Consider the following 27799-nt stretch of genomic DNA (forward strand, 5'->3'; position numbering starts at 1 on the left):
GTGGGCGTGGCCAGCTCTACATCATTCATGTCAAGGGTGCATGTATCCAGGGGACGGGGCCGATGCGCAGGGGCTGGTTCCTCGCTGTTTCCAGATGGCCTTATGGAGCTAAGACTGAATGTGTTTCAGCATAGATGGCCACCACAAAATTGTACATTGGCTCCTGGCCAGCCAGGGCCAGGGCCAAAGCAGCGGGGACCGTTCCCTCACTGTTTCCAAAATGGCTTTGCGGGCCACATGAAACCACATAATGGGCTGCATCTGGCCCCCAGGCCTTGGGTTTGACATGTCTGATCTACATCAAAATCTAGCCAAAACATCCAGTGTAAACCTGAAGAAGGCATCATTGCTGATAGAGTTCTACAGAGGAATTGCTGAGTCTGTTATTTGTACTTCTATAACTGTCTGGTTTGGCACAGCAACCAAACAGGACACGTACAGAGTTCAGCAGATAATTAGGACTGCAGAAAACACAATCACAACCAGCCTGCCTTCCATTGAGAATCTGCATACTGCACAAACCAGAAAGTGGGCTGAGAAAATATCTACAAACGCCCTCATATCCTGGACATAATTTATTTCAACTGCTCCCCTCTGGATACCACTATAGGGCTTTGCATGCTGAAACAACTAGACATAAAGATAGTCCCCCCCCCCATGCTATCACTCTGCTGAACACTTAATTCCCACAGCACCATCTCATTTCTCATCTTTTCTCATCTTCTCATCTTTCCTACTATCTTCTCCTATTGGTTTCTTATGATTTATCAATTGTTGTTTGTAATTGATGATTAATACGTGTAATTATGATTTATGACCTATTACTTGCTGTTTATATGTACACTCTGAGCTTATTCACTGAACACAAATTCCTTATGTGTCTGATCACGCTTGGCCAATAAAGAATTCTATTTTGTTCTATTCTATTCTATTCTATTCTATTCTATTCTATTAATTGCATGACCTCTGTAGATGCCCTACACTAAATAAATATCAAATCAAATCTCAAAGAAGGGAATAGCAAACTTTCTTGTAGAATGGAAGACATGGATTTTTTTTTCTACACCAAATCAAAAGAAACAGGCAACGAATGGAATCCTATTATTTATTGGGGGGGGGGTATTTGAATTACACCATCTTTTTTTAGTTCAAACACACATTCAAAGCTGCTGATTATATTTCTTTCTGCTTAACTGGTTTCTGTTTGGGAAAAGATTAAGCATCATATCAAAGATCCTGCCTCATCAGTTTGAGAGGATGTACAGGCCAAGGAAAGGGGACAACTTCTTGGGTGGAAGGAGGAGCTTTAGAAGAGAAGCTTCATCAGGAGGAGCCCAAGGAATGCTGGGAAGAACGATGCAAAGGAGGGAGGGGCTTTGCTGCAGATGACCTCTTTAATTGTAACGTCTCCTGGGAAACCAGGTATGGCAGCCATGACTTCAGGGGAAGGCTTCCCTATCAGATCTTCCACTTTCTTACAATACTTTTTTGTAGCGCAAGTTTCAAAGTTGGCATGTATCTCTGAAGGAAGAAGGAAACATCAATGATCAGAGCCATCATTCAGACTTAAAGGAATTCTTCCACCCACCCAAATACAGGTTTCCAATACTATTTACATGACGAGGGTCAAATATTATTCTTCAGAAAATGACGTGAAGACCCACCTTTCTGGAAATCCCCTTATTGCAGGAAAAGCAGAAGAAAGGAGAACAACCAGCAGCAAGTTGGATGGACTTTATTACAGTGAGGATGGGGGCATTGTTGGAAGAGCTGAAGGACCCTCACCAATTAGATGGCATAGGATCAATCAGATTTATGTGGCTTGTCTTACATACCTTTCTTTTCTTTATGTTGCAAACTGAAATTCATACAGACATCAGCCCCAGCAGGACATTCTTCCTTTGCACCAGAGCAAGGTACATAAAGTGAAATACAATGTGAACACTGTACGGAACTACCTGTAAAGAAAAGAAAAAGTGGAAAGGAGCTGAGAGAGTAAGGCAGGGACAGGGAATCAGAGACACTTTCAATATTACTGAACCAGGACTTTCAGCAGCCGTAGCTGGGCTGGCCAGTGGAGATGATGCTGAGACACAATCAGAGCCATATTGAGGTAAATTGACAATGAAGAATTCTTCTACAAAGCAGAAGCCATCATGAGGTAGTTGTACGCTACTAAATCCAGGCAGGGAGGGGAAGAATAAGTAAGAAGAAGCACAAGTTAGACAGAAAGCAAAAACAAATCTTTCTTCCATTTGGACCCTATCAAAATTCCTGGCAGAAGTAGCAAGTTAGAAATAGGAAGAAAGTGTTCAAAGAAAAATCAGGTGCAGTTCCAAGCTGGGAATAAAATGGAGGCTGCTTTTGAAAGAAGGTGTAGGAAGTTTGTTGTTTTCCTAAACTGACTGTTGTTTCTTTCATAAAAACTATTATGCTATAAACCATTTAGAGTCACTGTGAGAGTGAGATGGGTGGTATATAAATTTGATGAATGAAAAATCTGAAGCCTTTTTTCACCTGTCAAGTTGAAGAGAAAATTTGAGAAGTAGCAGGGTTATAAAATTTTACTTTTAAAGAGAGACATTCTGGTCAGGTTATGTGGTCTTGAAGCTCACCTTGTGGTGAGATAGGTGGAAAAACAAATTTAGTAAATAAATGAACGGCCTACCTCAGGACCCTCACTCATTTACCTGACCCAGGGCGTGATTAAGACCTACTCATGTCCCAAGAATGGACATCTGGAATGAAAGGAAAACATCCTTTTAACAATGCAGGTTGAAGTCAAACAAAGCAGAGAAAGAAAGTGTGAAAAAACACCAAATAAAGTGAAGAGTGGCAATGAAATATTTTAAGAAAAATTAACTATTTCATCCGTGTAACCAGGGAGGAAATCTGTGGTGCCTCCTTTTCCTTGGTGTCCTAAACATGTGCTTATTTTGCTTACTGGTTATTCCGGGGCTAACGTGGTCATATGAAAGGCCATGAGTGTAGTTAATTCGCTCTTGAAGAGAATTGAGTTAAATTCTTTTTGATAAACTTTGGTGTACTCTGACTCTACACCTAATTTTTTTTCCAGCAAATCACTCCATCTTTGAGGAGTTGTTGAGGCTTTTCATAGTGCCTAGGCAAACCCCAATTGGCCAGGGCGGAAGATCCTCCTTAGTTTCATTGACACACACACCCCAGGAGGACAACGCTGACCATACCTGTAGTCAGGAGGACGGAGAAGAAGCAAAGCCCCAGGAGAAGCTGCATGATGATGAGTTAGGCACAGAAGTTAGAAAAACAGTGATCTCTTCTTCAAGAAACACAATTGTCTGGCAGGGAGGTTCTGCAAAACAACATACGAGGCATCCATAAATAAAAAAGAATCTGAAACATTTGTAAAACTCCTTTTTAATTACCCCTGAGGCTTCAATGTTGTTTCTGATCATTACTGTAGAATCACCTTCTGCGTGGACTTTTGGAGGACCTGCTTTGAGAAGGCAATTCGCAATCTTCACTTCGTTTTCGGTTACAATAGCATTGGGAGGGGAGAGATGTATTCTTTTATTTTAGACATAACAATAACTGTTCTGTGAGAACCAAGGTCAAGCTACCTAAGTTTTGGTAGGCTGAAGTTTCCATTAGAAAGCCCCCAAAGTAATTAATTGGAGATTGTGAGTTATGACAATTGCAGGAGTGGGAAGTTCAACTTATTACTTTGTAACCTTGGGGAGTGGGAACTTTCAGTCTTGGTTTTACCTTTGTTCGTGCCAAAACTATGTAGCCATTAAATGTTTTCTTTGAAGAAAGCAATTTCCTTGGAGTTCTTATTTCTATTGGTCTCATCTATGGATTCAGAAACAGAATTAGTTAAGGATTGTCTGGTTACTGAAGAGCCGATCTATTAGATAATTTGGGTGAGGAATGCTAAGTTTACCCAAGCTCAAAATTTACGAGAAAATTTTTATACACCTTGATCCACAAAAGATGTCTCGTATGTATTCTAATCTACAGGTTGGAGATGTGGTTGTATGGATGCAACTGGTGGTCTTGTAGAAATATAAAGGCATTAAGATTTGGTGGAATATTCTTTTTAATAGCACCACAATTATTTTTGTTATATTATTGAAGATTGTGATAGCAAAGAGATTATTTTAATGTTGAATTTTATTACGGCAGCAAGGTTATTGATTGGGCAATATTGGAGAAAAGACCCTTGCCTATTAGAGGAATGGTTTTTTAAAGTTTCTTATTTATCAGAAATGGCCAAAATATTGGCTTATCTGAAAGACTTCACAAGAGAGATATAACTCTGTATGGAAAAGATGGGTAAACAGAACAAATATGGGATTAGAAAGTATTATTTAGCTTTTGAATAACTTATTGTATAAAGTTGTTATGCTTAGATTTGATTTGTAATTTAAAGGGGTCTTTTTACTTTGTTGTTTTTAGCTCTGTATTCAGGGTAATGTGAGGAGGGATTTTAGTGTAAAATGTTTATAAAAATTTCAATAAAAACCATGACCTCTTAAAGGGACAGGGTAACAACAACTCAGGTGCTGGCCATCTTGCCCTGTCCTCTCCCATACCTTTCCCTTTTTAATAAACATCATTAAACTTTGATTTGTTTTTCTTTACTTTGTACAAGGCTAGTGCCAGTGTCCTTCCCATACCTTGTGGGAAGTCAGTGATGACATTTTGATGTCCTACATGATGTGTAGTAGTGAAGTGGTATGGCTTGTGATGTAAGATATCACCTGATAAACTGGGAATTTGTATCCTTCATCTGCTGTAGCCTATGGAGTGGCTAATCGTGGTTTATCACAGTGAATTCCTGACCCCAGAGATACACACTCAGAATTACAGAGTATTGATGGCCCATTTCTTTTTCTTTTTTGTATTGAAATCTTAGTTAGTTGATCAAAATATAAAATAAAATAAAGAGAAAGGGAGGAAAAGGAAAAATATAGGTGAAAGGGGGAAAATAAAAGAAAAGCAAAGAAGAAATGAACCTCAATAAAGAGAAAGGGAGATCTGAAGAAAGGAAAAGAGGCCCTTTGCCCACTTGATCTTTCTCTGAGACCTCCCCAGCGCACTCCTGTGTTAACAAAAGCTGAACTAGGTTCTACATTAGGGCCAAGGCAGTGTGCCAGCAGGCCCATGTCTGGCTGGGGAATTGTAGAGGGTTGTTGATCAGTGAAAATAAAGAGAAAGGGAGGAAAAGGAAGAAGGCCCTGCCACTTGATACGACTGTTTAAAAGTAGGTCTATGTGCAGTTCTGAATTATAGAAACACTAAAAGCGGCCAAGTTTGTTTTACAGTGTCTGCCAGAGATTTGCAAAAAATGAAACTTAAGTGCAAAAGTGTACTTCCTTTTTCTTGTAAAGCAGCTTTTGATTTTAAAGTTGGCATCTGAAGGAAACTCACTTCAACTCTTCAAATTCTTTTCCGGTATAAAGTGCCAGCAAATGAAGTGACTTGTCGTCTAGACCAAATGCATTGCAGATACACTTCAGACCACCCAGTAATATTGGAATATCACAAAGGATAGAGAGACCTGGAGCAGGCACTGCTCCACAAGCACAAGAGACCAATGCTACCTTCTTCATATATGATGTTATTTCAGCTTTTTTCCTCCTCGGTTCATTTTCTGAGAAAGTCTGCACAGCCGTTGTTGAAATACGCTTCTTGTAGTAAGGAAGTTCAGCAGCCAGGGTCTCTTGCAGGAGAGGGAAATCATACTCATCTATCCCAATTGGAAATCAGAAATATTCTTGCGGAAAGTCCACCTGCCCTTCTCAATTGATCTTCACAGTATTTCCTTATAATTGCCAGGGTTTTCTCCTTAATTAAATTCTTTTCCCTCTTTTCACTGTTGATATTGGCATCTATTTTGGTACTCACACATTTTGTTCTCTGAGTTCATGATGACCTAACGCTAATCGTAAGTGAAATTTTCCACCATTGGGATTTTCTCATGTATTTTACTAGGAAACATAGATAGGGCAGGCTAGAAAAGTCAGTGCACTCCTAACTATACCCATGTCTGTTTGTTGGCAATGTCCATTTTGCTCTATGAGTTCATGGTGACATAAGCCTAACTGTAAGTGGAATTTAAATGCTCTTCCTCATTCTTTGAATTTCCTTGGCCAGCAAAGCATCATTTTCAGTAAAATGATAATAATAAAGGCATCATATCTTTGAAATTGGACTTTCTGCAGATATTCCACTGCTTTAAACCTGGATGTTCCAATCCCTGGAAGGTCCCATATTATAATACAGTATTTGGAAAAATAGGATATGCCTTTGGCACCAAGGTTTGTACGTCTCATCTATCAATCATCCCTTACACCCCAGATGGCATTGACAAAGGAGGATTGCCCCTGCCTGCCCAGTTGCCACCACCACCACCATTTCATGAACGCTACCTTGACTCAAATTTCTCATGAATTCTTCAAACTGTCCCCATAGAGCAGTGTTTCCCAAACTTGACAATTTTAAGGCATGTGGACTTCAACTCCCAGAATTCCACAGCCAGCATTGCTGGCTGTGGAATTCTGGGAGTTGAAGTCCACATGCCTTAAAATTGTCAAGTTTGGGAAACACTGCCATAGAGAGTCCCTTGTAATTTCATTGCCCATAGTTGCTCTTTGTTCTGTGCAGACTATCTGGAAAAGAAAAAAGACATTGGGCTGCTTCTCAGCTATGTCAGGCACTTTGTACTTTGGGGGGGTGGAGAAGACCCCCGGAGAATACCATGGACAACCAAGAAAACAAACCAATGTTTGTTCATCAAACAAATCAACCCAGAGTATTCACCGAGGCTCAAATGTCCAAACTCAAATTATCCTACTTTGGACATATGATTAGAATGCAGCGTTGCAAGCTAACTCTGTATTCCCACTGCCATCAGTTCGATCCTGACGGGCTCAAGGTTGACTCAGCTTTCCATCCTTCCAAGATTGGTAAAATGAGGACCCAGATTGTTGTGGTCAATATGCAAATAATGTTTCTACATTGTAGAGACTGCTATGGAGAGGAGGAAGAATTCACAAGCAGGATTTAAATTTTAATGTAGAATTAGCTCATCTGCTCAGGTTTCCTTTTTTTATTAAAAGTTTTATAAATTTATTAGAATATAAACCCCCCCTACTCCCACTTCCCAGAGCTGATTACAGGGTAAAACAAAAGAATAAACCAATATAATCCAACTAAGATAAACCAACTATACTATCAATCAAAACCATAAGACACTTTAACTCCTTATCAATACAAATATTAACAAATTAAGTCAAAATAATGATATAATTAAAACTATTAATAATTATCTAAAATCTACTCAAAAGCAAGATAATACTTTTCATATTCATATTCATATTTCTTCTGAATATAATCAATCCATCTTCTCCAAACCATAATATATCTTTCTTGTGAATGGTCCTTCAAATAGGCGGAGATCTTCGCCATATCTGCTAAGTTGGACACTTTAAGTATCCATTCTGCTCATGTTTCCTATCTGGTCTAAATCCTAAAGCTGAAATCATTCTTGCAGACCTGAAGCATCTTTAGTCATTCACAGATTCCTAGGCAGAAGGCACACATCCTTTAGTAGAAAAGAAAATGGTATCTAAGGCTGCTTTATAGGACGATCAACAGAATCTGCAGAGATAATAGATTTTAAAAACAAGAATACAAAATATACAATAGCTAAACCTAGACAGGGGAAGGGTATACACAAATCATTACTTGCTTTAATAAAAGGAGTAATTCTCAAAGATGTCCATGCAGGTTGGGACTGGTCTCTGTCCGATGTCCCCAGTCTCCTTGAGAGAAGGACTGAACCCCTTTATATAGTGAACCCTTAAATGCTGTGTGCTGTGTGCCCCACAAATAGTAAAAAATTCCTTCCGTTTTCTATCACAAGCAGCTTGGCCTATCAGACTCCCAGTTTCCTGCTGATGTCAATTATTTCCTTTAAAGAAAACGAAAGTAGCTTTGGTCTGTCTTAACTTTCAAATTCTTGAAAAAACAAAACTAAACTTTTCAGATGTATGAACTTTAACTGCCACCGCCTTCCCCAGGAATTCAACACACCATTCCCCAGATTTTGGAAGAACTCCAAAACCCCTAAGTCCCTGGCAAGGCAGAGTGGTTTTTAAGAAGAGATCGAACAGCCATCTTTCTGAAATGGGATAGGATCTCCTGCCTGAGCAGGGGGGTGGTTTAGAAGACCTCCAAGGTCCCTTCCAACTGTTATTTTGTAGAGCCACTTTAAAAGTCAATGGTAAAGTTTTCCTCTGTCCAGTCATGTCCAGCTCTAGGGGCAGTGCTCTTCTCTGTTTCCTAACAAAGAGAGCCAACATTGTCCATTGACATTTCTGTGGTCATGTGGCCAGGATGACTATATGCCAAGGTGCATGGAATGCTGTTACCTCCCTACTAAAGTGGTACCTATTTAACGACTTGTATTCGCATGTTTTTGGACCATTAGATTGGTAGAAGCATTGCTTTTTGCAAATAATCAAATACTCCTCCCATTTCTTATCGCATGCAGTTCTGCCTATCAGAATCCCTCACCCAGTAAATTATTTCCAAGATCCAGATCTATCCAAAAAAAGAGCAGTACCTAAAGTTGTTTTTTTTTTTACTGTAGTACATCAGTTATTGTTGAATAATTTCATGCAACAAGCTCGAAGAAAGTATTTTAACACTTTGAAAATGAAAGGAAAGATTGGTCGATGAAAAATTTCATTATTTCCTGGCAGGATAACCGTTTTCATCCAAAATGCAGAAAAAGACTGACAAGCAAAGGAAATTAAAGGAAGGCTGTAAGAAAAGAGCAGGAAATAAGTTAAAAATAGTTTATGCCATCTCCAGTCCCTACTGTGTCCACCTTGGTTCACTCTAGGATGGAAAGAGTGAGGCTGTTCCACACACTATACAATTGGTGGGTTGGTGGGTTGGTTGATTGGTTGATTGACTGGTTGATTGGTTGGTTGATTGATGGGTTGATTGATTGGTTGGTTGGTGGGTTGGTTGGTTGATTGATTGATTGATTGATTGATTGATCCACCTTTGGGTAAGAGTGTAAGGGTAACAGAATGCCCAAGAGATTCCTCCGTACAAATTGAGCATATTTTTGCTTCCTTCCTCAAGTTGTCACTTTATCTTGAGAAAAGTATTAGCATTCAGTAGATTCATTATGGAAGGTCTCAGGAAGCATGGAGGAGAGAGTGGGTGGGCAGAATGAGGACTAGCTTTGCCTCCCATTGCCCTGGTTTGCTCTATATTCTATATTTATTCTATATTCTATTCTATTCTATTCTGTTCTGTTCTATTCTGAAAAGTTTGTGGCTTCTACAGCTGATTCCCCCCCCACAAAAAAAACTTTGGGCCCAGAAATGAGGGGCAAAGGGTGCATGCATTTCCTGAAGGGTTTTCAGCCGCTTAGAAATTCCTAGGCACAGTGCACACGTTCTTTGGTGCAAAAGGAAATGGCGTTGAAGGTTAGTTTATAGGAAGTTCAAGTGAAAAAGAAAAGAGAATACAAAATCTACAGTAACCCAATCTAGAGAGTGGAAAGAATATATACAAAAGCTTACTTGCTTTTCTAGAAGGAATAATTCTCAAATATCTCTACACATGCTAGGAGTGATCTCTTCTAAAATTATCCAGGGTCCTCCAAACAGAAGGACTGAATCTCACTTCAATATTTCTTAATTTCTATTGCATTATTTCGTCAAATATTAAAAATGTTCCTCCCATTTTGCATGACTGGAATCCTGCCTATCAAAATTCGAGTTTCCTTCAGATGCCAACTTTAAAATCAAAAGCAGATTTACAAGACAAAGGAAGTACATTTTTGTACTTAAGTTTCGTTTTTTGCAAATCTCTGGCAGACACTGTAAAACAAACAGTGTTTCTGAAACTTGGCAGCTTTTCAGGCACATGCAGGGCTTTTTTTGTCACAGAACGCCCAGAATGGACTTCCTGCACCTTTTTTGGATGGAACCTTGTAGGGTAGGCAAGGCGGGTTGTTATACATGAGTTCCAGCACCTTTTTTTTTCAAAAAAAAAAAAGCACTGGGTATGTGGACTGCAACCTCTACAATTCCCCAGCCAGACAGGGTCTGCACATAAAGACCTAGTTGCTTTTTTTTTTAACAGGAGTCGTTCTCAAAGAGATCAAGGCAGGCTGGGATTGATCTCTGCCCAAAGTCTCCAGACTCTCAGGGATAAGGACTGGATCCCATTTATACACACTCTTAAGTGGGATGTGTAGCACTTCTTGCAAATAACCCAACGTTCCTCCCATTTCCCATCACATGCAGCCCTGCCTGTCAGAGTCTCACACCAAGAACCCATTTCCATAATCTGGAGCAATCCTTGAAAGGGGGAGGGGGAATAGAGTAATAGAAAAAAAAGTTCCTTTCCTGTAGAACCTCAGTTATGGACAGCATAATTTCATCCAACAAGCTCTATGGAAGCGTTTTAAAATTTTGAAAACGAAAGTCCTGCAGATAAAAAAATCTCATTATGGACTAGCTGTGCCTCCCATTTAATAATAATAATAGTAATAAATAATAATAATAAAGTTTGGCAAATAGCTTGATTCCCTCTTCTTTGTGGCAACCCCTGAGATATTAGAACAGTGCTGTCATGTCACCCCTCGTCCTTCTCTTCATTTACTCTCTTGAAACCATCCTTGCTTCCATGACATCCATATACTGCTTTATAAGTTGCCTATGGATTCTTTAAGAACTTCTCACTTCATTTTTTTTCAGCATCTCTCCAATTCCATCTAACCACAACTTTATCAGTCTTCCCTTCCTCTTGAGCTACTCACCTTCCCCTCTTATATTTCTCCCGTGTTTCTACTCTCATCCAGTCTCTCTATAAGACTAACTACAACATGCATTTGTACTGCTCACTCAGTTTTGTACTGTGGTACATAGGCTTCAGTCTGTGCCCTGAGAAGTCACCACAGAGAAGGTGAAGTCAAGTTCTATCTTTCATCCATGGACCGTGTGAACCTAATATTACAGTATCTCATATAGCCTGGATGGACATGTGGGAACCCAAATATTATTGATTCTGTTTCAAAATGGCCTCATCTCATTCTCGTTACCTTGTTTTCCTTTTTAATAAAGAAGTCAGAGTATCTGTGAAGGAGTCTCTCTCAATATTGATATGCAGGTTCTGAGGTTTTGCTGGTTAAAGAAATACAGGAAACTAGAAGTTGCCTTCAGGTTTACGTGTTTATTCAGCTGAATAGAGACGGATCCCTCTAAATGAGAGGAGCAAAGAATGACAAGAAATCCCTGTATTTATTCTGTATAATTACGTAAGCAACCCATCCAGCAAAGCTGACACACATAAGATAAAGATTTCACCCAGTAAGTCTGGCACACTGTAGATAAGAAGGGAGAAAGCAGAAGTGGCTAAATATGTTCCCATTCAGGTGTTCCCTAAAGATATCGTATGTTCTTGGGTGGGTTAGGACATTGGGCATTGTCCTTGCTGTCCTTTCATGGCCCTGCATCCAAGACTATAAGTGACCAGAGACAGAGGGGCCATCTGTATATTGATACTGTCCCCTAAGTCCTGGTCAGCAATATCCCAAGAGTACCCAAACAAAATACACCTATGGCCTATGAATCCCTTTGGCATCATCCCTTTTGCTCCCTGAATTCATGGACACCTAACCCCAACCCTAAGCAGGTTTGCCCCCCAATGGGATTTTTCCATGTATTTTACCAGAAAATTTAGATAGGGCAAGCTCGAAAAGTAAACTCACTCCTAAGCATAATGATGAGCCACAAAATAGTTGGCAATGTCCATTTTGCTCTTGAAATTCAGAGCACCTAATCCTAACTCGCCCTATCTACATTTCCTGGTAAAATACACGAGAAAATCCCATTAGAGGGCCAATCTATTTAGGATTAGGGTTATCTCTCCTTGAATTCAGACAGCAAAATGGACATCCCCAATGGATTCATAGCCTATTGGTAGTTCCTTAGAAATGTAGACAGGGCTGGCTTGAAAAATTAGCACCCTTCTAAGCATACCAATGGCTTATGAATCCATTGGGGATGTCCACTTTGCTGTCTGCATTCAAGGAGACCTAACCCTAACCCTAAGTGGGTTTGCTCCCAATGGGATTTTCCCATGTATTTTACCAAGAAATGTAGATAGGGCGGGCTCGAAAAATTAGCACCCTTCTAAGCATACCAATGGCTTATGAATCCATTGGTGAGGTCCATTTTGCTGTCTGAATTCAATGAGACCTAACCCTATGTCTCTCTATCTATATGTCTTGGTAAAATACATGGGAAAATCTCATTGTGGGGCAAACCCACTTAGGATTAAGGTTAGGTCTCCTTGAATTCTGAGAGCAAAATGGACATCACCAATAGATTTGTAGCCCATCGGTAGAGAGGGCAGGCTCAAAAAGTCAGCACCCTCCTAAGCATACCGATGGGCTACAAGTCTGTTGGCAACATCCATTTTGCTGTCCGAATTCAAGGAGACCTAACTCTAACCCTGTGGGTTTGTCCCTTCCCCATGGGATTTCCCCATGTATTTCACCTGGAAAGACAGATAGGGCAGGCTTGAAAAGTCAGCACCCTCCTAAGCTTAACAATGGGCTACGAATCCATTAGCGACATCCATTTTGCCCTCTGCATGCAAGGAGGTTTCACCCTGACCCGCCCTATCTACATTTCCTGGTAGAATACATGGGAAAATCCCATTGGGGGCAAACCCACTTAGGGTTAGGGATAGACCTCCTTGAATTCTGAGGAGGACTTGTATTTAGAACTGAGCTTATTCTGTGGAGTTTTTGGTGTTCTCTGACGTTGGCTGTTTGTTTGCAGCAGTGATTGTGTGAGCATGTTACCTGGTAGGGCAGTGGTGGCAAACCTATGGCACAGGTGCCAGAGGCGGCATTCAGAACCTTCTCTGTGGGCACACACGCCGTCGCCCCAGTCCTAGGCCTTCAGCTGGGTTTTATAAAACCTTTTCACTTTAGGCTTCCGTTGCCGTATGCAAAAAAAAAAAAAAAAGGTTCAATCAGTCAATTTCAACTTTTTGCGGGAAAAAAAAAGATCTTGCAAAGTTGGAATTGATTGATTGAACTTTTTAGTCCCACCCAGTCTGCTCTTACCACTGCAGCCACGCCCACTCAATGGGCCCATGCTCACCTAATTGGCCACACCCAGCCAATGGGTCACACCCACTGGCACCCGACAATGCATAAGTGGGTTTTGGGTTGCAGTTTGGGCACTCGGTCTCTAAAAGGTTCAATCATCACTGTGGTAGGGTAATAAATCTTCTTTAAGCAAGCAAGTTGAGCGAGCATTTAAGCCTCCACAGCTTAAGAAGTTATACAATTAATGCTCAGTATAAAATTAATTAGATATCCCAAGTAAAGTACATTGAGTAGTTTTCACTATGTTTAAAAAAATATTATGAATTTTGTAGCTTCATAGGAAAATCTCCACTATTTTATTATTTATTACTAGCTGTACCCGGCCACCCATTGCTGTAGCTCAGTGTAGTTAAATGGAAAAGAAAGAAAAGAGAAAGTGCACATTTGTAATATGTTTAATTTCACAATGCTTGTGGGTATACAATATTTTTTGTTGTTCCATTGTCTGTGCAGATATAGATATTGTTTGGTTTGCCGGCGCTGTTTCTCAAAAAAAGCATGTTTTTACCTGTCACAGGTGTGACAGCTATATAATAGTAGGTATATAAAAACACGCGCGTATTTGAATGCAATGTTGTGTCAAAATTTCAAAGCAATCGGTGAAGAACTTTAGGAGATTTAAGATTTTGAACAAACAAACATTTACATTTTTATTTATATATAATAATAATAATATAGATATAGATATAGATTGTTAAAAATAGAACAGAAAAAAATAAAAGCAAGAAAATAAGAAAAGCATCCCCAAACGATATATATATATTCTGAGGTTTTCGCGGGTGTTTGTATGTAGGTCTTTGGTTGTTCGGGTTTTCTCCCGCGTAAAATTGGAAGTGTCTTGGCGACGTTTCGACAAAGTCCCATTCGTCATCTTCAGGCTGGTGTTTTGAAACGAACAAGCAAAAAGATATTCTAATAAGGCTTTGAAGCATATTATTATTATTATTTTCTTCCCCCTGCTTTCATTTGGATGAAATGCTTGATGGTCTCCTTCAAATGGGGTTTCGGGGTGCCTGGGATCTTTCCCTGGGACTCTGATCACTCAAGAAGCTTTGCTCGAAGATTGCAGACGTCTTCTATAACATCATCAAGAAACGTGTTTAGAAAATGATATGTGATAGCAAATGAACTCGCCCCACCAAACACAGACCCAATAACAGGTACATAATGAAAAGCCACTTCCACAGCTGACACAGCCATCCAAACAGAGGACTTACTCAATAGAGAAAATACAAATTCTGTGTTGATTCTGTCAGCTAATGGGGTTTTCTTGATTGCTGACTTCAACTCTTCAAATTCTTTTCCAGTGTAAAGTGCCAGCAAATGGAGTGACTTGTCGTCTAGACCAAATGCATTGCAGATACATTTCAGACCAACCAGTAATATTGGAATATCACAAAGTATAGAGAGACCTGGAACAGGCACTGCTCCACAAGCACAAGAGACCAACGCTACTTTCTTTATATATGATATTATTTCAGCTTTTTTCTTCCTCAGTTCATTTTCTGAGAAAGCCTGCGCAGCCGTTGTTGAAATATGCTTCTTGTAGTAAGGAAGTTCAGCAGCCAGGGTCTCTTGCAGGAGAGGGAAATCATACTCATCTATCTTCCAATTGGAAATCAGAAATACTCTTGCGGAAAGTCCACCTGCCCTTCTCAATTGATCTTCACAGTATTTCCTTATAATTGCCAGGGTTTTCTCCTTAATTAAATTGTTTTCCTTCTTTTCACTGTTGATATTGACATCTATTTTGGTACACACACAGTAAAACTTCTTCCTCATTCTTTGAATTTCCCTGGCCAGCAAAGAATCATTTTCAGTAAAATAATCAGACGTAACAATAATAAAGGCATCATATCTTTGAAATTGGACTTTCTGCAGATATTCCGCTGCTTTAAACCTGGATGTTCCAATCCCTGGAAGGTCCCATATTATAACATTTGGGAAAAGGGGGTGGGGATATGCCTTTGGCACCATGGTTTGCTCTACTGGCCCAACCTCAGCTGCCTCATCATCATCATCCCTTACACCCCGGATGGCATTGACAAAGGAGGATTTACCAGCCCCTGCCTGCCCAGTAACTGCAATATTAAGGGGCAGATTTTTCATTTCATCTAAATGTTTTTGGTAATCCACCGCCATTTCGTGAACGCTGCCTTGACTCAAATCTCTTTTGATTTCTTCAAATTGTCCCCATAGAGAGTCCCTTGTAATTTCATTGCCCATAGTTGCTCTTTCTTCTGTGCAGATTATCTGGAAAGGAAAAAAGACATTGGGATGCCTCTCAGCTATGTCAGGCACTTTCAACTTGGGGGGGGGGTTTGGAGAAGACCCCAGAGAATACTGTGGACAACCAAGAAAACAAACCAATGGATCATCAACCCAGAGTTTTCACCAAGGCTCAAATGTCCAGACTCAAATTATCCTATTTTGGACATATGATGTGAAGACCCAGCTCTTTGCAGAAGGCTCTGATGCTGAGAAAAGTGGAAGGGTAGAGAAGAAGAGGATGGTCAGCAGCTAAGGAGATCATTGGCAGAAACGTAATGCAGGCCAGTTATTAACTATACCCAAAAAGTCCAATGTAAACCGAAAGAAGGCATCATTAAATGCAGGGGAGAAGAGTCTGCTGCTTCTTCAACTTATTCCCAGAGTCACCCACAAAACCTTTGGCTCCATAAATGAGGGGTGAAGGGTGCATGTATTTCCTTAACCCTGAAGCATCTTTAGCCATTCACAGATTCCTAGGCACAAGGCACACATTTGTTAGTAGAAAGGAAAATGGTATCTAAGGCTGCTTTATAGGAAGATCAACAGAACCTGCAAAGATAATAGAATTTAAAAACCAAAGAATATGAAATATACAATATCTAAACCTAGACAAGGGAAGGGTGAACACAGATCCTTACTTGCTTTAATAAAAGGAGTAATTCTCAAACATGTCCACGCAAGTTGGGTCTGGTCTCTGTCCGATGTCTTCAGACTCCTTGAGAGAAGGACTGAATCCTTTTATATAGTGAACCCTTAAGTGCTGTGTGCATTGCGTCCCACAAATAATAAAATATTCCTCCCATTTCCTTTCACAAGCAGCTTGGCCTATCGGACTCCCAGTTTCCTGCTGATGCCAACTATTTTCTTTAGAGGAAACGAAAGTAGCTTTGGACTGTCTTAACTTTCGGGTTCCTGCAAAAACAAAACTAAACTTTTCAGATGTATGAACTTTAACTGCCAAAGCCTTCCCCAGGACTTCAACGCACCATTCCCCAGATTTTGCAAGAACTTCAAAACCCTTAATTCCCTGGCAAGGCAGAGTGGGGTACATAAAAGAATAGTTGCTTTTTTTAACAGGAGTCTAAAATCCCGCCTCTTGCAAAATTTCAAAGATCTCATATATAAACAAATAAAGAGTTCTTACAGTTCAGTGGTTTTAATCTCAGATTGTGGAAGGCTGTTTCATTTCCCACACTCTTCTTTGTATCAACCCTTGAGATATTGGAACACTGCTATCATGTCACCCCTCGTCCTTCTCTTCATTTACTCTCTTGAAACCATCCTTGCTTCCATGACATCCATACACTGCTTTATAAGTTGCCTATGGATTCTTTAAGAACTTCTCACTTCATTTTTTTTCAGCATCTCTCCAATTCCATCTAACCACAACTTTATCAGTCTTCCCTTCCTCTTGAGCTACTCACCTTCCCCTCTTATATTTCTCCCGTGTTTCTACTCTCATCCAGTCTCTCTATAGGACTAACTACAACATGCATTTGTACTGCTCACTTGCTTTTGTACTGTGGTATATAGGCTTCAATCTGTGCCCTGGGAAGCCACCACAGAGAAGGTGAAGTCAAGTTCTATCTTCCATCCATGGACCGTGTGAACCTAATATTACAGTATCTCATATAGCCTGGATGGACATGTGGGAACCCAAATATTATTGATTCCGTTTCAAAATGGCCTCATCTCATTCTCGTTACCTTGTTTTCCTTTTTAATAAAGTAGTCAGAGTACCTGTGAAGGAGTCTCTCTCAATATCCCAAGAGTATCCAAACAAAGTATGCCTATGACCTATGAATCCACTATTGGTAATCCACCGCCATTACGTGAACGCTGCCTTGACTCAAATCTCTCCTGATTTCTTCAAATTGTCCCCATAGAGAGTCCCTTGTAATTTCATTGCCCATGGTTGCTCTTTGTTCTGTGCAGATTATCTGGAAGGAAAAAAAGACATTGGGATACTTCTCAGCTATGTCAGGCACTTTCAACTTGGGGGCGGGGTGTTGGAGAAGACCCCAGAGAATACCGTGGACAACCAAGAAAACAAACCAATGGATCATCAACCCAGAGTTTTCACCAAGGCTCAAATGTCCAGACTCAAATTATCCTATTTTGAACATATGATGTGAAGACCCAGCTCATTGCAGAAGGCTCTGATGCTGGGAAAAGTGGAAGGGTAGAGAAGAAGAGGATGGTCAGCAGCTAAGGAGGTGGACTCACATACAGTGGCAATGAGTGCATTATTTAGGAGTTATAAAAGAATGGTTTAGGTATAGACTGCCAAGGAGAAGATCTAGCTATGTGCTCAGTAGAAGGTGAAAATTGCTTGATGGTACACACTCAATTTAAAAAACAAGAACAATAACCATGGAGGGAGGGTGACTTTTGAAAGAAAATGAAAGTGAACAATATCACATCTCTCTGCTTATCCCTCCTGCCTGCAAAGCTCTAGTTTCCAAATCTTGGAATCCTGATGATTATTTCAACCCCTCTCACCCTCTTGCACGCAAGACAGTTAAGGAGATATCGGTTTAAGTTTCTTTCTAATATTCTCTTCCTCTCTGAAGCAATCTGAAGTACTTTCAGAGTTGAAAAATTATGTTAATGTAACCTTACAATAAAGTAGCATAAGCCATCTGATCATGTTTCCTATCTGGTCGAAATCCTAAAGGTCTTAAATCCTTCCAAAGCCCTGGTGGCCCAGTGATTAGAATGCAGCATTGCAGACTAACTCTGCATTCCCACTGCCATCAGTTTGATCCTGACGGGCTCAAGGTTGACTCAGCTTTCCATCCTTCCAAGGCTGGTAAAATGAGGACCCAGATTGTCAATATGCAAATAATGTTTCTACGTTGCAAACCTCCAAGAGACTGCTATGGAGAGGGAGAAGAATTCACAAGCAGGATCTAAATTTTAATGTAGAATTAGCTCGTCTGCTCATGTTTCCTATCTGGTCTAATTCCAAAAGCCGAAACCATTCTTGCAGACCTGAAAATAATTTCCTTCCTGGTCAGTTATTGCCAAAAACTAAGAGGGTCTCTTCCAACCCTATTGCTCCACCCATATTCCTGCCCTGGAGTAACCTGCCTTGTACCTGACAGTTCCCTCTACTGCATGTCGTTGCTGTGTCTCCCATTACAATTGGTGTCTTTAATAATTACAGCACCAATTTGCCTTGGCCAATGTGGGGCAGGGGTGGGGGGAGGAAAAAGCAGTCAGGAGTGGGAGAAGCTTTCCAGATGTTCTCCTCCCCTGACAGACAAAGCCAACCCCTCTTCTTGACATCACTCTAAACCCCCAGCGCTATTTTTTCCTTTGGTGCGTATTCTATTGTCTTTCTTCCTTATTGATAAAATCATTGGCAGAAACGTAATGCAGGCCAGTTATTAACTATACCCAAAAAGTCCAATGTAAACCCAAAGAAGGTATTATTAAATGCTTCTCCAGCTTATTCCCCAGAGCCACCCACAAAACCTTTGGCTCCAGAAATGAGGGGTGAAGGGTGCATGTATTTCCTTAACCCTGAAGCATCTTTTACAGACTAAAATGTAAATAGCAAAGAAACTCTTTTTGTATAAATATCAATGCCAGCTTTTATTCAACGCATTTGATTATCTACATCAGGGGTGTCAAACTCAATGTCATTGAGGGCCGCATCAGCATTGCTGTTGCCCTCAGGGGACCGGGTGGGTGTGGCCAGGGTAGGTGCAGCCTACTGGGTGGGCGTGGCCAGCTCTACATCATTCATGTCAAGGGTGTATGTATCCAGGGGACGGGGCTGACACAGCAGGGGCTGGTTCCTCGCTGTTTCCAGATGGCCTTATGGAGCTAAGACTGAATGTGTTTCAGCATAGATGGCCACCACAAAATTGTACATTGGCTCCTGGCCAGCCAGGGTCAGGACCAAAGCAGCGGGGGCCGTTCCCTCACTGTTTCCAGGATGGCTTCGCGGGCCACATGAAATCACATAGCGGGCTGCATCTGGCCCCCAGGCCTTGTGTTTGACATGTCTGATCTACATCAAAATCTAGCCAAAACATCCAGTGTAAACCTGAAGAAGGCATCATTGCTGATAGAGTTCTACAGCGGAATTGCTGAGTCTGTTATTTGTACTTCTATAACTGTCTGGTTTGGCACAGCAACCAAACAGGACACGTACAGAGTTCAGCAGATAATTAGGACTGCAGAAAACACGATCACAACCAGCCTGCCTTCCATTGAGAATCTGCATACTGCACAAAGCAGAAAGTGGGCTGAGAAAATATCTACAAACGCCCTCATATCCTGGACATAATTTATTTCAACTGCTCCCCTCTGGATACCACTATAGGGCTTTGCATGCTGAAACAACTAGACATAAAGATAGTCCCCCCCCCCATGCTATCACTCTGCTGAACACTTAATTCCCACAGCACCATCTCATTTCTCATCTTTTCTCATCTTCTCATCTTTCCTACTATCTTCTCCTATTGGTTTCTTATGATTTATCAATTGTTGTTTGTAATTGATGATTAATACGTGTAATTATGATTTATGACCTATTACTTGCTGTTTATATGTACACTCTGAGCTTATTCACTGAACACAAATTCCTTATGTGTCTGATCACGCTTGGCCAATAAAGAATTCTATTTTGTTCTATTCTATTCTATTCTATTCTATTCTATTCTATTCTATTCTATTAATTGCATGACCTCTGTAGATGCCCTACACTAAATAAATATCAAATCAAATCTCAAAGAAGGGAATAGCAAACTTTCTTGTAGAATGGAAGACATGGATTTTTTTTTCTACACCAAATCAAAAGAAACAGGCAACGAATGGAATCCTATTATTTATTGGGGGGGGGGTATTTGAATTACACCATCTTTTTTTAGTTCAAACACACATTCAAAGCTGCTGATTATATTTCTTTCTGCTTAACTGGTTTCTGTTTGGGAAAAGATTAAGCATCATATCAAAGATCCTGCCTCATCAGTTTGAGAGGATGTACAGGCCAAGGAAAGGGGACAACTTCTTGGGTGGAAGGAGGAGCTTTAGAAGAGAAGCTTCATCAGGAGGAGCCCAAGGAATGCTGGGAAGAACGATGCAAAGGAGGGAGGGGCTTTGCTGCAGATGACCTCTTTAATTGTAACGTCTCCTGGGAAACCAGGTATGGCAGCCATGACTTCAGGGGAAGGCTTCCCTATCAGATCTTCCACTTTCTTACAATACTTTTTTGTAGCGCAAGTTTCAAAGTTGGCATGTATCTCTGAAGGAAGAAGGAAACATCAATGATCAGAGCCATCATTCAGACTTAAAGGAATTCTTCCACCCACCCAAATACAGGTTTCCAATACTATTTACATGACGAGGGTCAAATATTATTCTTCAGAAAATGACGTGAAGACCCACCTTTCTGGAAATCCCCTTATTGCAGGAAAAGCAGAAGAAAGGAGAACAACCAGCAGCAAGTTGGATGGACTTTATTACAGTGAGGATGGGGGCATTGTTGGAAGACCTGAAGGACCCTCACCAATTAGATGGCATAGGATCAATCAGATTTATGTGGCTTGTCTTACATACCTTTCTTTTCTTTATGTTGCAAACTGAAATTCATACAGACATCAGCCCCAGCAGGACATTCTTCCTTTGCACCAGAGCAAGGTACATAAACTGAAATACAATGTGAACACTGTACGGAACTACCTGTAAAGAAAAGAAAAAGTGGAAAGGAGCTGAGAGAGTAAGGCAGGGATAGGGAATCAGAGACACTTTCAATATTACTGAACCAGGACTTTCAGCAGCCGTAGCTGGGCTGGCCAGTGGAGATGATGCTGAGACACAATCAGAGCCATATTGAGGTAAATTGACAATGAAGAATTCTTCTACAAAGCAGAAGCCATCATGAGGTAGTTGTACGCTACTAAATCCAGGCAGGGAGGGGAAGAATAAGTAAGAAGAAGCACAAGTTAGACAGAAAGCAAAAACAAATCTTTCTTCCATTTGGACCCTATCAAAATTCCTGGCAGAAGTAGCAAGTTAGAAATAGGAAGAAAGTGTTCAAAGAAAAATCAGGTGCAGTTCCAAGCTGGGAATAAAATGGAGGCTGCTTTTGAAAGAAGGTGTAGGAAGTTTGTTGTTTTCCTACATTGACCGTTGTTTCTTTCATAAAAACTATTATGCTATAAACCATTTAGAGTCACTGTGAGAGTGAGATGGGTGGTATATAAATTTGATGAATGAAAAATCTGAAGCCTTTTTTCACCTGTCAAGTTGAAGAGAAAATTTGAGAAGTAGCAGGGTTATAAAATTTTACTTTTAAAGAGAGACATTCTGGTCAGGTTATGTGGTCTTGAAGCTCACCTTGTGGTGAGATAGGTGGAAAAACAAATTTAGTAAATAAATGAACGGCCTACCTCAGGACCCTCACTCATTTACCTGACCCAGGGCGTGATTAAGGCCTACTCATGTCCCAAGAATGGACATCTGGAATGAAAGGAAAACATCCTTTTAACAATGCAGGTTGAAGTCAAACAAAGCAGAGAAAGAAAGTGTGAAAAAACACCAAATAAAGTGAAGAGTGGCAATGAAATATTTTAAGAAAAATTAACTATTTCATCCGTGTAACCAGGGAGGAAATCTGTGGTGCCTCCTTTTCCTTGGTGTCCTAAACATGTGCTTATTTTGCTTACTGGTTATTCCGGGGCTAACGTGGTCATATGAAAGGCCATGAGTGTAGTTAATTCTCTCTTGAAGAGAATTGAGTTAAATTCTTTTTGATAAACTTTGGTGTACTCTGACTCTACACCTAATTTTTTTTCCAGCAAATCACTCCATCTTTGAGGAGTTGTTGAGGCTTTTCATAGTGCCTAAGCAAACCCCAATTGGCCAGGGCGGAAGATCCTCCTTAGTTTCATTGACACACACACCCCAGGAGGACAACGCTGACCATACCTGTAGTCAGGAGGACGGAGAAGAAGCAAAGCCCCAGGAGAAGCTGCATGATGATGAGTTAGGCACAGAAGTTAGAAAAACAGTGATCTCTTCTTCAAGAAACACAATTGTCTGGCCGGGAGGTTCTGCAAAACAACATACGAGGCATCCATAAATAAAAAAGAATCTGAAACATTTGTAAAACTCCTTTTTAATTACCCCTGAGGCTTCAATGTTGTCTCTGATCATTACTGTAGAATCACCTTCTGCGTGGACTTTTGGAGGACCTGCTTTGAGAAGGCAATTCGCAATCTTCACTTCGTTTTCGGTTACAATAGCATTGGGAGGGGAGAGATGTATTCTTTTATTTTAGACATAACAATAACTGTTCTGTGAGAACCAAGGTCAAGCTACCTAAGTTTTGGTAGGCTGAAGTTTCCATTAGAAAGCCCCCAAAGTAATTAATTGGAGATTGTGAGTTATGACAATTGCAGGAGTGGGAAGTTCAACTTATTACTTTGTAACCTTGGGGAGTGGGAACTTTCAGTCTTGGTTTTACCTTTGTTCGTGCCAAAACTATGTAGCCATTAAATGTTTTCTTTGAAGAAAGCAATTTCCTTGGAGTTCTTATTTCTATTGGTCTCATCTATCAAAACCATGATACTGAGGTCTTAAAGGGATAGGGTAACAACAACACAGGTGCTGGCCATCTTGCAGATAGCCTCTCCCATTCCTCACCCTTTTTAATAAACATCATTAAACTTTGATTTGTTTTTCTTTACTTTGTACGAGGGTAGTGCCACCTCTGTGTCCTTCCCATACCTTGATGGGAAGTCAGTGATGACATTTTGATGTCCTACAGGATGTGTAGTAGTGAAGCAGTATAGTTGTGATGTAAGATATCACCTGATAAACTGGGAATTTGTATCCTTCATCTGCTGTAGCCTAGTGAGTGGCTAATCGTGGTTTATCATAGTGAATTCCTGACCCCCGAGATACACACAAATACAGAGTATTGATGCCCATTTCTTTTTCTTTTTTGTATTGAAATCTTAGTTAGTTGATCAAAATATAAAACACAAAGAAAAATGAAAATAAAGAGAAAGGGAGGAAAAGGAAAAATATAGGTGAAAGGGGGAAAATAAAAGAAAAGCATTGACTTCCAACTCTCTTTAGTGGAGTAGAATAAAGTAATAACATAGAACCTCAACATGGCCAGCTCTATATCATTCGCATCAAGGATGCCTATGGGGGCCTGGGCAGGAGTGGGACAGATCTGACGGTCTCTGGTAGAAAGGGGTAGGATCAGGGCAGAGCCCATCAAGCCAGTTATGTGAAGTAGGTGAGGGCCATTTGCTGGCCACTTAAAGGCAATTGTGCATTTCTTCATTCCTCATAAAGGGTGAGACCTCCCCAGCATGCACCCAGGGGGCGGGGCCAATGTGGCAGGGGACAGTCCCTTGCTGTTTCCAGACAACCTTGTGGAGTTAAGACTGAATGTGTTTCAGCATAGATGGCCACCACAAAATTCTACATTGGCTCCCGGCTGGCCTGGGCCAGGGCCAAGGCAGTGGGGGCCGTTCCTTCACTGTTTCCAGGATGGCTTCGCAGGCCACATGAAACCACTTCACGGGCCACATCCGGCCCCCGGGCTTTGTGTTTCACATGTCTGTTATAGAGTATTGATGGCCCATTTCTTTTTCTTTTTTTGTATTGAAATGTTCGTTAGTTGATCAAAATATAAAATATAAAGAAAAATGAAAATAAAGAGAAAGGGAGGAAAAGGAAGAAGGCCCTGCCACTTGATCTCTCTGAGAGCGACTCCTGTTTAAAAAAGCAACTAGGTCTTTATGTGCAGCACCCTGTCTGGCTGGGGAATTATAGAGGGTTGCAGTCCACATACCTGAAAAGCGGCCAAGTTTGAGAAACACTGTTTGTTTTGCAGTGTCTGCCAGAGATTTGCAAAAAATGAAACTTAAGTGCAAAAGTGTACTTCCTTTTTCTTGTAAACCAGCTTTTGATTTTAAAGTTGGCATCTGAAGGAAACTCACTTCAACTCTTCAAATTCTTTTCCGGTGTAAAGTGCCAGCAAATGGAGTGACTTGTCGTCTAGACCAAATGCATTGCAGATACACTTCAGACCATCCAGTAATATTGGAATATCACAAAGGATAGAGAGACCTGGAGCAGGCACTGCTCCACAAGCACAAGAGACCAATGCTACCTTCTTCATATATGGTGTTATTTCAGCTTTTTTCCTTCTCAGTTCATTTTCTGAGAAAGTCTGCACAGCCGTTGTTGAAATACGCTTCTTGTAGTAAGGAAGTTCAGCAGCCAGGGTCTCTTGCAGGAGAGGGAAATCATACTCATCTATCTTCCAATTGGAAATCAGAAATACTCTTGCGGAAAGTCCACCTGCCCTTCTCAACTGATCTTCACAGTATTTCCTTATAATTGCCAGGGTTTTCTCCTTAATTAAATTCTTTTCCCTCTTTTCACTGTTGATATTGGCATCTATTTTGGTACTCACACCTTTTGCTCTCTGAGTTCATGATGACCTAACGCTAATCGTAAGTGAAATTTTCCACCATTGGGATTTTCCCATGTATTTTACTAGGAAACATAGATAGGGCAGGTTAGAGAAGTCAGTGCACTCCTAACTATACCCATGTCTGTTTGTTGGCAATGTCCATTTTGCTCTATGAGTTCATGGTGACATAAGCCTAACTGTAAGTGGAATTTAAATGCTCTTCCTCATTCTTTGAATTTCCTTGGCCAGCAAAGCATCATTTTCAGTAAAATGATAATAATAAAGGCATCATATCTTTGAAATTGGACTTTCTGCAGATATTCCACTGCTTTAAACCTGGATGTTCCAATCCCTGGAAGGTCCCATATTATAATACAGTATTTGGAAAAATAGGATATGCCTTTGGCACCAAGGTTTGTTCTACTGGCCCAATCTCAGCTGCCTCATCATCATCATCCCTTACACCCCAGATGGCATTGACAAAGGAGGATTTACCAGCCCCTGCCTGCCCAGTAAGTGCAATATTAAGGGGCAGATTTTACGTCTCATCTAAATGTTTTTGGTATTCCACCACCATTTCATGAACGCTACCTTGACTCAAATTTCTCATGAATTCTTCAAACTGTCCCCATAGAGCAGTGTTTCCCAAACTTGACAATTTTAAGGCATGTGGACTTCAACTCCCAGAATTCCACAGCCAGCATTGCTGGCTGTGGAATTCTGGGAGTTGAAGTCCACATGCCTTAAAATTGTCAAGTTTGGGAAACACTGCCATAGAGAGTCCCTTGTAATTTCATTGCCCATAGTTGCTCTTTGTTCTGTGCAGACTATCTGGAAAAGAAAAAAGACATTGGGCTGCTTCTCAGCTATGTCAGGCACTTTGTACTTTGGGGGGGTGGAGAAGACCCCCGGAGAATACCATGGACAACCAAGAAAACAAACCAATGTTTGTTCATCAAACAAATCAACCCAGAGTATTCACCGAGGCTCAAATGTCCAAACTCAAATTATCCTACTTTGGACATATGATTAGAATGCAGCGTTGCAAGCTAACTCTGTATTCCCACTGCCATCAGTTCGATCCTGACGGGCTCAAGGTTGACTCAGCTTTCCATCCTTCCAAGATTGGTAAAATGAGGACCCAGATTGTTGTGGTCAATATGCAAATAATGTTTCTACATTGTAGAGACTGCTATGGAGAGGAGGAAGAATTCACAAGCAGGATCTAAATTTTAATGTAGAATTAGCTCATCTGCTCAGGTTTCCTTTTTTTATTAAAAGTTTTATAAATTTATTAGAATATAAACCCCCCCTACTCCCACTTCCCAGAGCTGATTACAGGGTAAAACAAAAGAATAAACCAATATAATCCAACTAAGATAAACCAACTATACTATCAATCAAAACCATAAGACACTTTAACTCCTTATCAATACAAATATTAACAAATTAAGTCAAAATAATGATATAATTAAAACTATTAATAATTATCTAAAATCTACTCAAAAGCAAGATAATACTTTTCATATTCATATTCATATTTCTTCTGAATATAATCAATCCATCTTCTCCAAACCATAATATATCTTTCTTGTGAATGGTCCTTCAAATAGGCGGAGATCTTCGCCATATCTGCTAAGTTGGACACTTTAAGTATCCATTCTGCTCATGTTTCCTATCTGGTCTAAATCCTAAAGCTGAAATCATTCTTGCAGACCTGAAGCATCTTTAGTCATTCACAGATTCCTAGGCAGAAGGCACACATCCTTTAGTAGAAAAGAAAATGGTATCTAAGGCTGCTTTATAGGACGATCAACAGAATCTGCAGAGATAATAGATTTTAAAAACAAGAATACAAAATATACAATAGCTAAACCTAGACAGGGGAAGGGTATACACAAATCATTACTTGCTTTAATAAAAGGAGTAATTCTCAAACATGTCCACGCAGGTTGGGACTGATCTCTGTCCGATGTCCCCAGACTCCTTGAGAGAAGGACTGAATCTCTTTATATAGTGAACCCTTGAGTGCTGTGTGCCCCACAAATAGTAAAAGATTCCTTCCGTTTTCTATCACAAGCAGCTTGGCCTATCAGACTCCCAGTTTCCTGCTGATGTCAATGATTTCCTTTAAAGGAAGCAAAAGTAGGTTTGGTCTGTCTTAACTTTCGGGTTCTTGCGAAAACAAAAAGAAACTTTTCAGATGTATGGACTTTAATTGCCACAGTCTTCCCCAGGAATTCAACACACCATTCCCCAGATTTTGCAAGAACTTCAAAACCCCTAATTCCCTAGCAAGGCACAAAGTGGGGTACATAAAGAAATCGTTGCTTATTTAACAGGAGTCTAAAATCCCACCTCTTGAAAAATCTCAAAGATTTCATATATAAACAAACAAAGAGTTCTTACAGTTCAGTGGTTTTAATCTCAGATTGGGGAAGGCTGTTTCATTTCCCATACTCTTCTCATCCTTATAATTGTGTTGCATTTTGAGAGATCTTGATCCAACAACATAGGTCAGGTCTCTGGACGTACAAAACAAACAAGCAAATTAGCCATACCCAACACAAACCTGTAAGCAGAGAATGAGGAAGACATCAGTAGAACAAAACAAAATCCTGAATCAAATCAAATCCTGAAATCCTGATTTCAAACCCAATATATTTAAATAGATAAGACTTCGCATAGTGCAATAGCTTTTATTTCAGTTTTGGACAGGATAGCTTGTGGAAATCTCCATGGGGGGCTGTTTGACAACTGCAGGTACCATAAAGGAGCAGAGGCTTTAGTAATGGGAGATGGAGAGACGATAGGTGTAAAAATGAGCAAGGAAAGTGGTTTGTCTGCCTCAATCTGTAGTTAGGGATCCCAGCACAGGGGCC

General features: G+C 40.4%; 1 protein-coding gene and 1 long non-coding RNA gene across 7 annotated transcripts; both read right to left on the minus strand.

Moving 5' to 3' along the window:
• Positions 1-1091: 1091 nt before the first annotated feature.
• On the minus strand, positions 1092-16217 carry LOC120298698 (interferon-inducible GTPase 5-like). Of its 5 annotated transcripts, XR_005554179.1 has the most exons (5): positions 16105-16176; positions 11114-11272; positions 3207-3331; positions 1836-1958; positions 1092-1521 (listed from the first exon to the last, which is right to left on the minus strand). XR_005554179.1 is itself a non-coding variant. In XM_039322680.1 (3 exons), the coding sequence occupies exons 2-3, from the start codon at positions 15419-15421 to the stop codon at positions 14234-14236; spliced, it is 1047 nt and encodes a 348-aa protein (XP_039178614.1). In that variant the 5' UTR covers positions 15422-15448; positions 16105-16205; the 3' UTR covers positions 13958-14233. The 5 variants fall into 5 exon arrangements, 2 of the variants coding, with proteins under 2 accessions (XP_039178614.1, XP_039178613.1); XR_005554180.1 differs by lacking the exon at positions 11114-11272 and having other exon boundaries at positions 16105-16217; XR_005554181.1 differs by lacking the exons at positions 11114-11272; positions 16105-16176 and adding an exon at positions 7732-8855.
• A 4076-nt stretch (positions 16218-20293) lies between these two features.
• LOC120298701 lies at positions 20294-26992 on the minus strand. Of its 2 annotated transcripts, XR_005554183.1 has the most exons (5): positions 26827-26992; positions 22409-22533; positions 21871-21940; positions 21038-21160; positions 20294-20723 (listed from the first exon to the last, which is right to left on the minus strand). It is a non-coding gene; the product is annotated as an uncharacterized LOC120298701 (long non-coding RNA). The 2 variants fall into 2 exon arrangements; XR_005554182.1 differs by lacking the exon at positions 21871-21940 and having other exon boundaries at positions 26827-26973.
• Positions 26993-27799: the final 807 nt, after the last annotated feature.

This window comes from Crotalus tigris, unplaced genomic scaffold (genome assembly GCF_016545835.1).
Source record: "Crotalus tigris isolate CLP2741 ecotype Arizona unplaced genomic scaffold, ASM1654583v1 scf7180000024119.3904262, whole genome shotgun sequence".
NCBI lineage: Eukaryota > Metazoa > Chordata > Lepidosauria > Squamata > Viperidae > Crotalus > Crotalus tigris.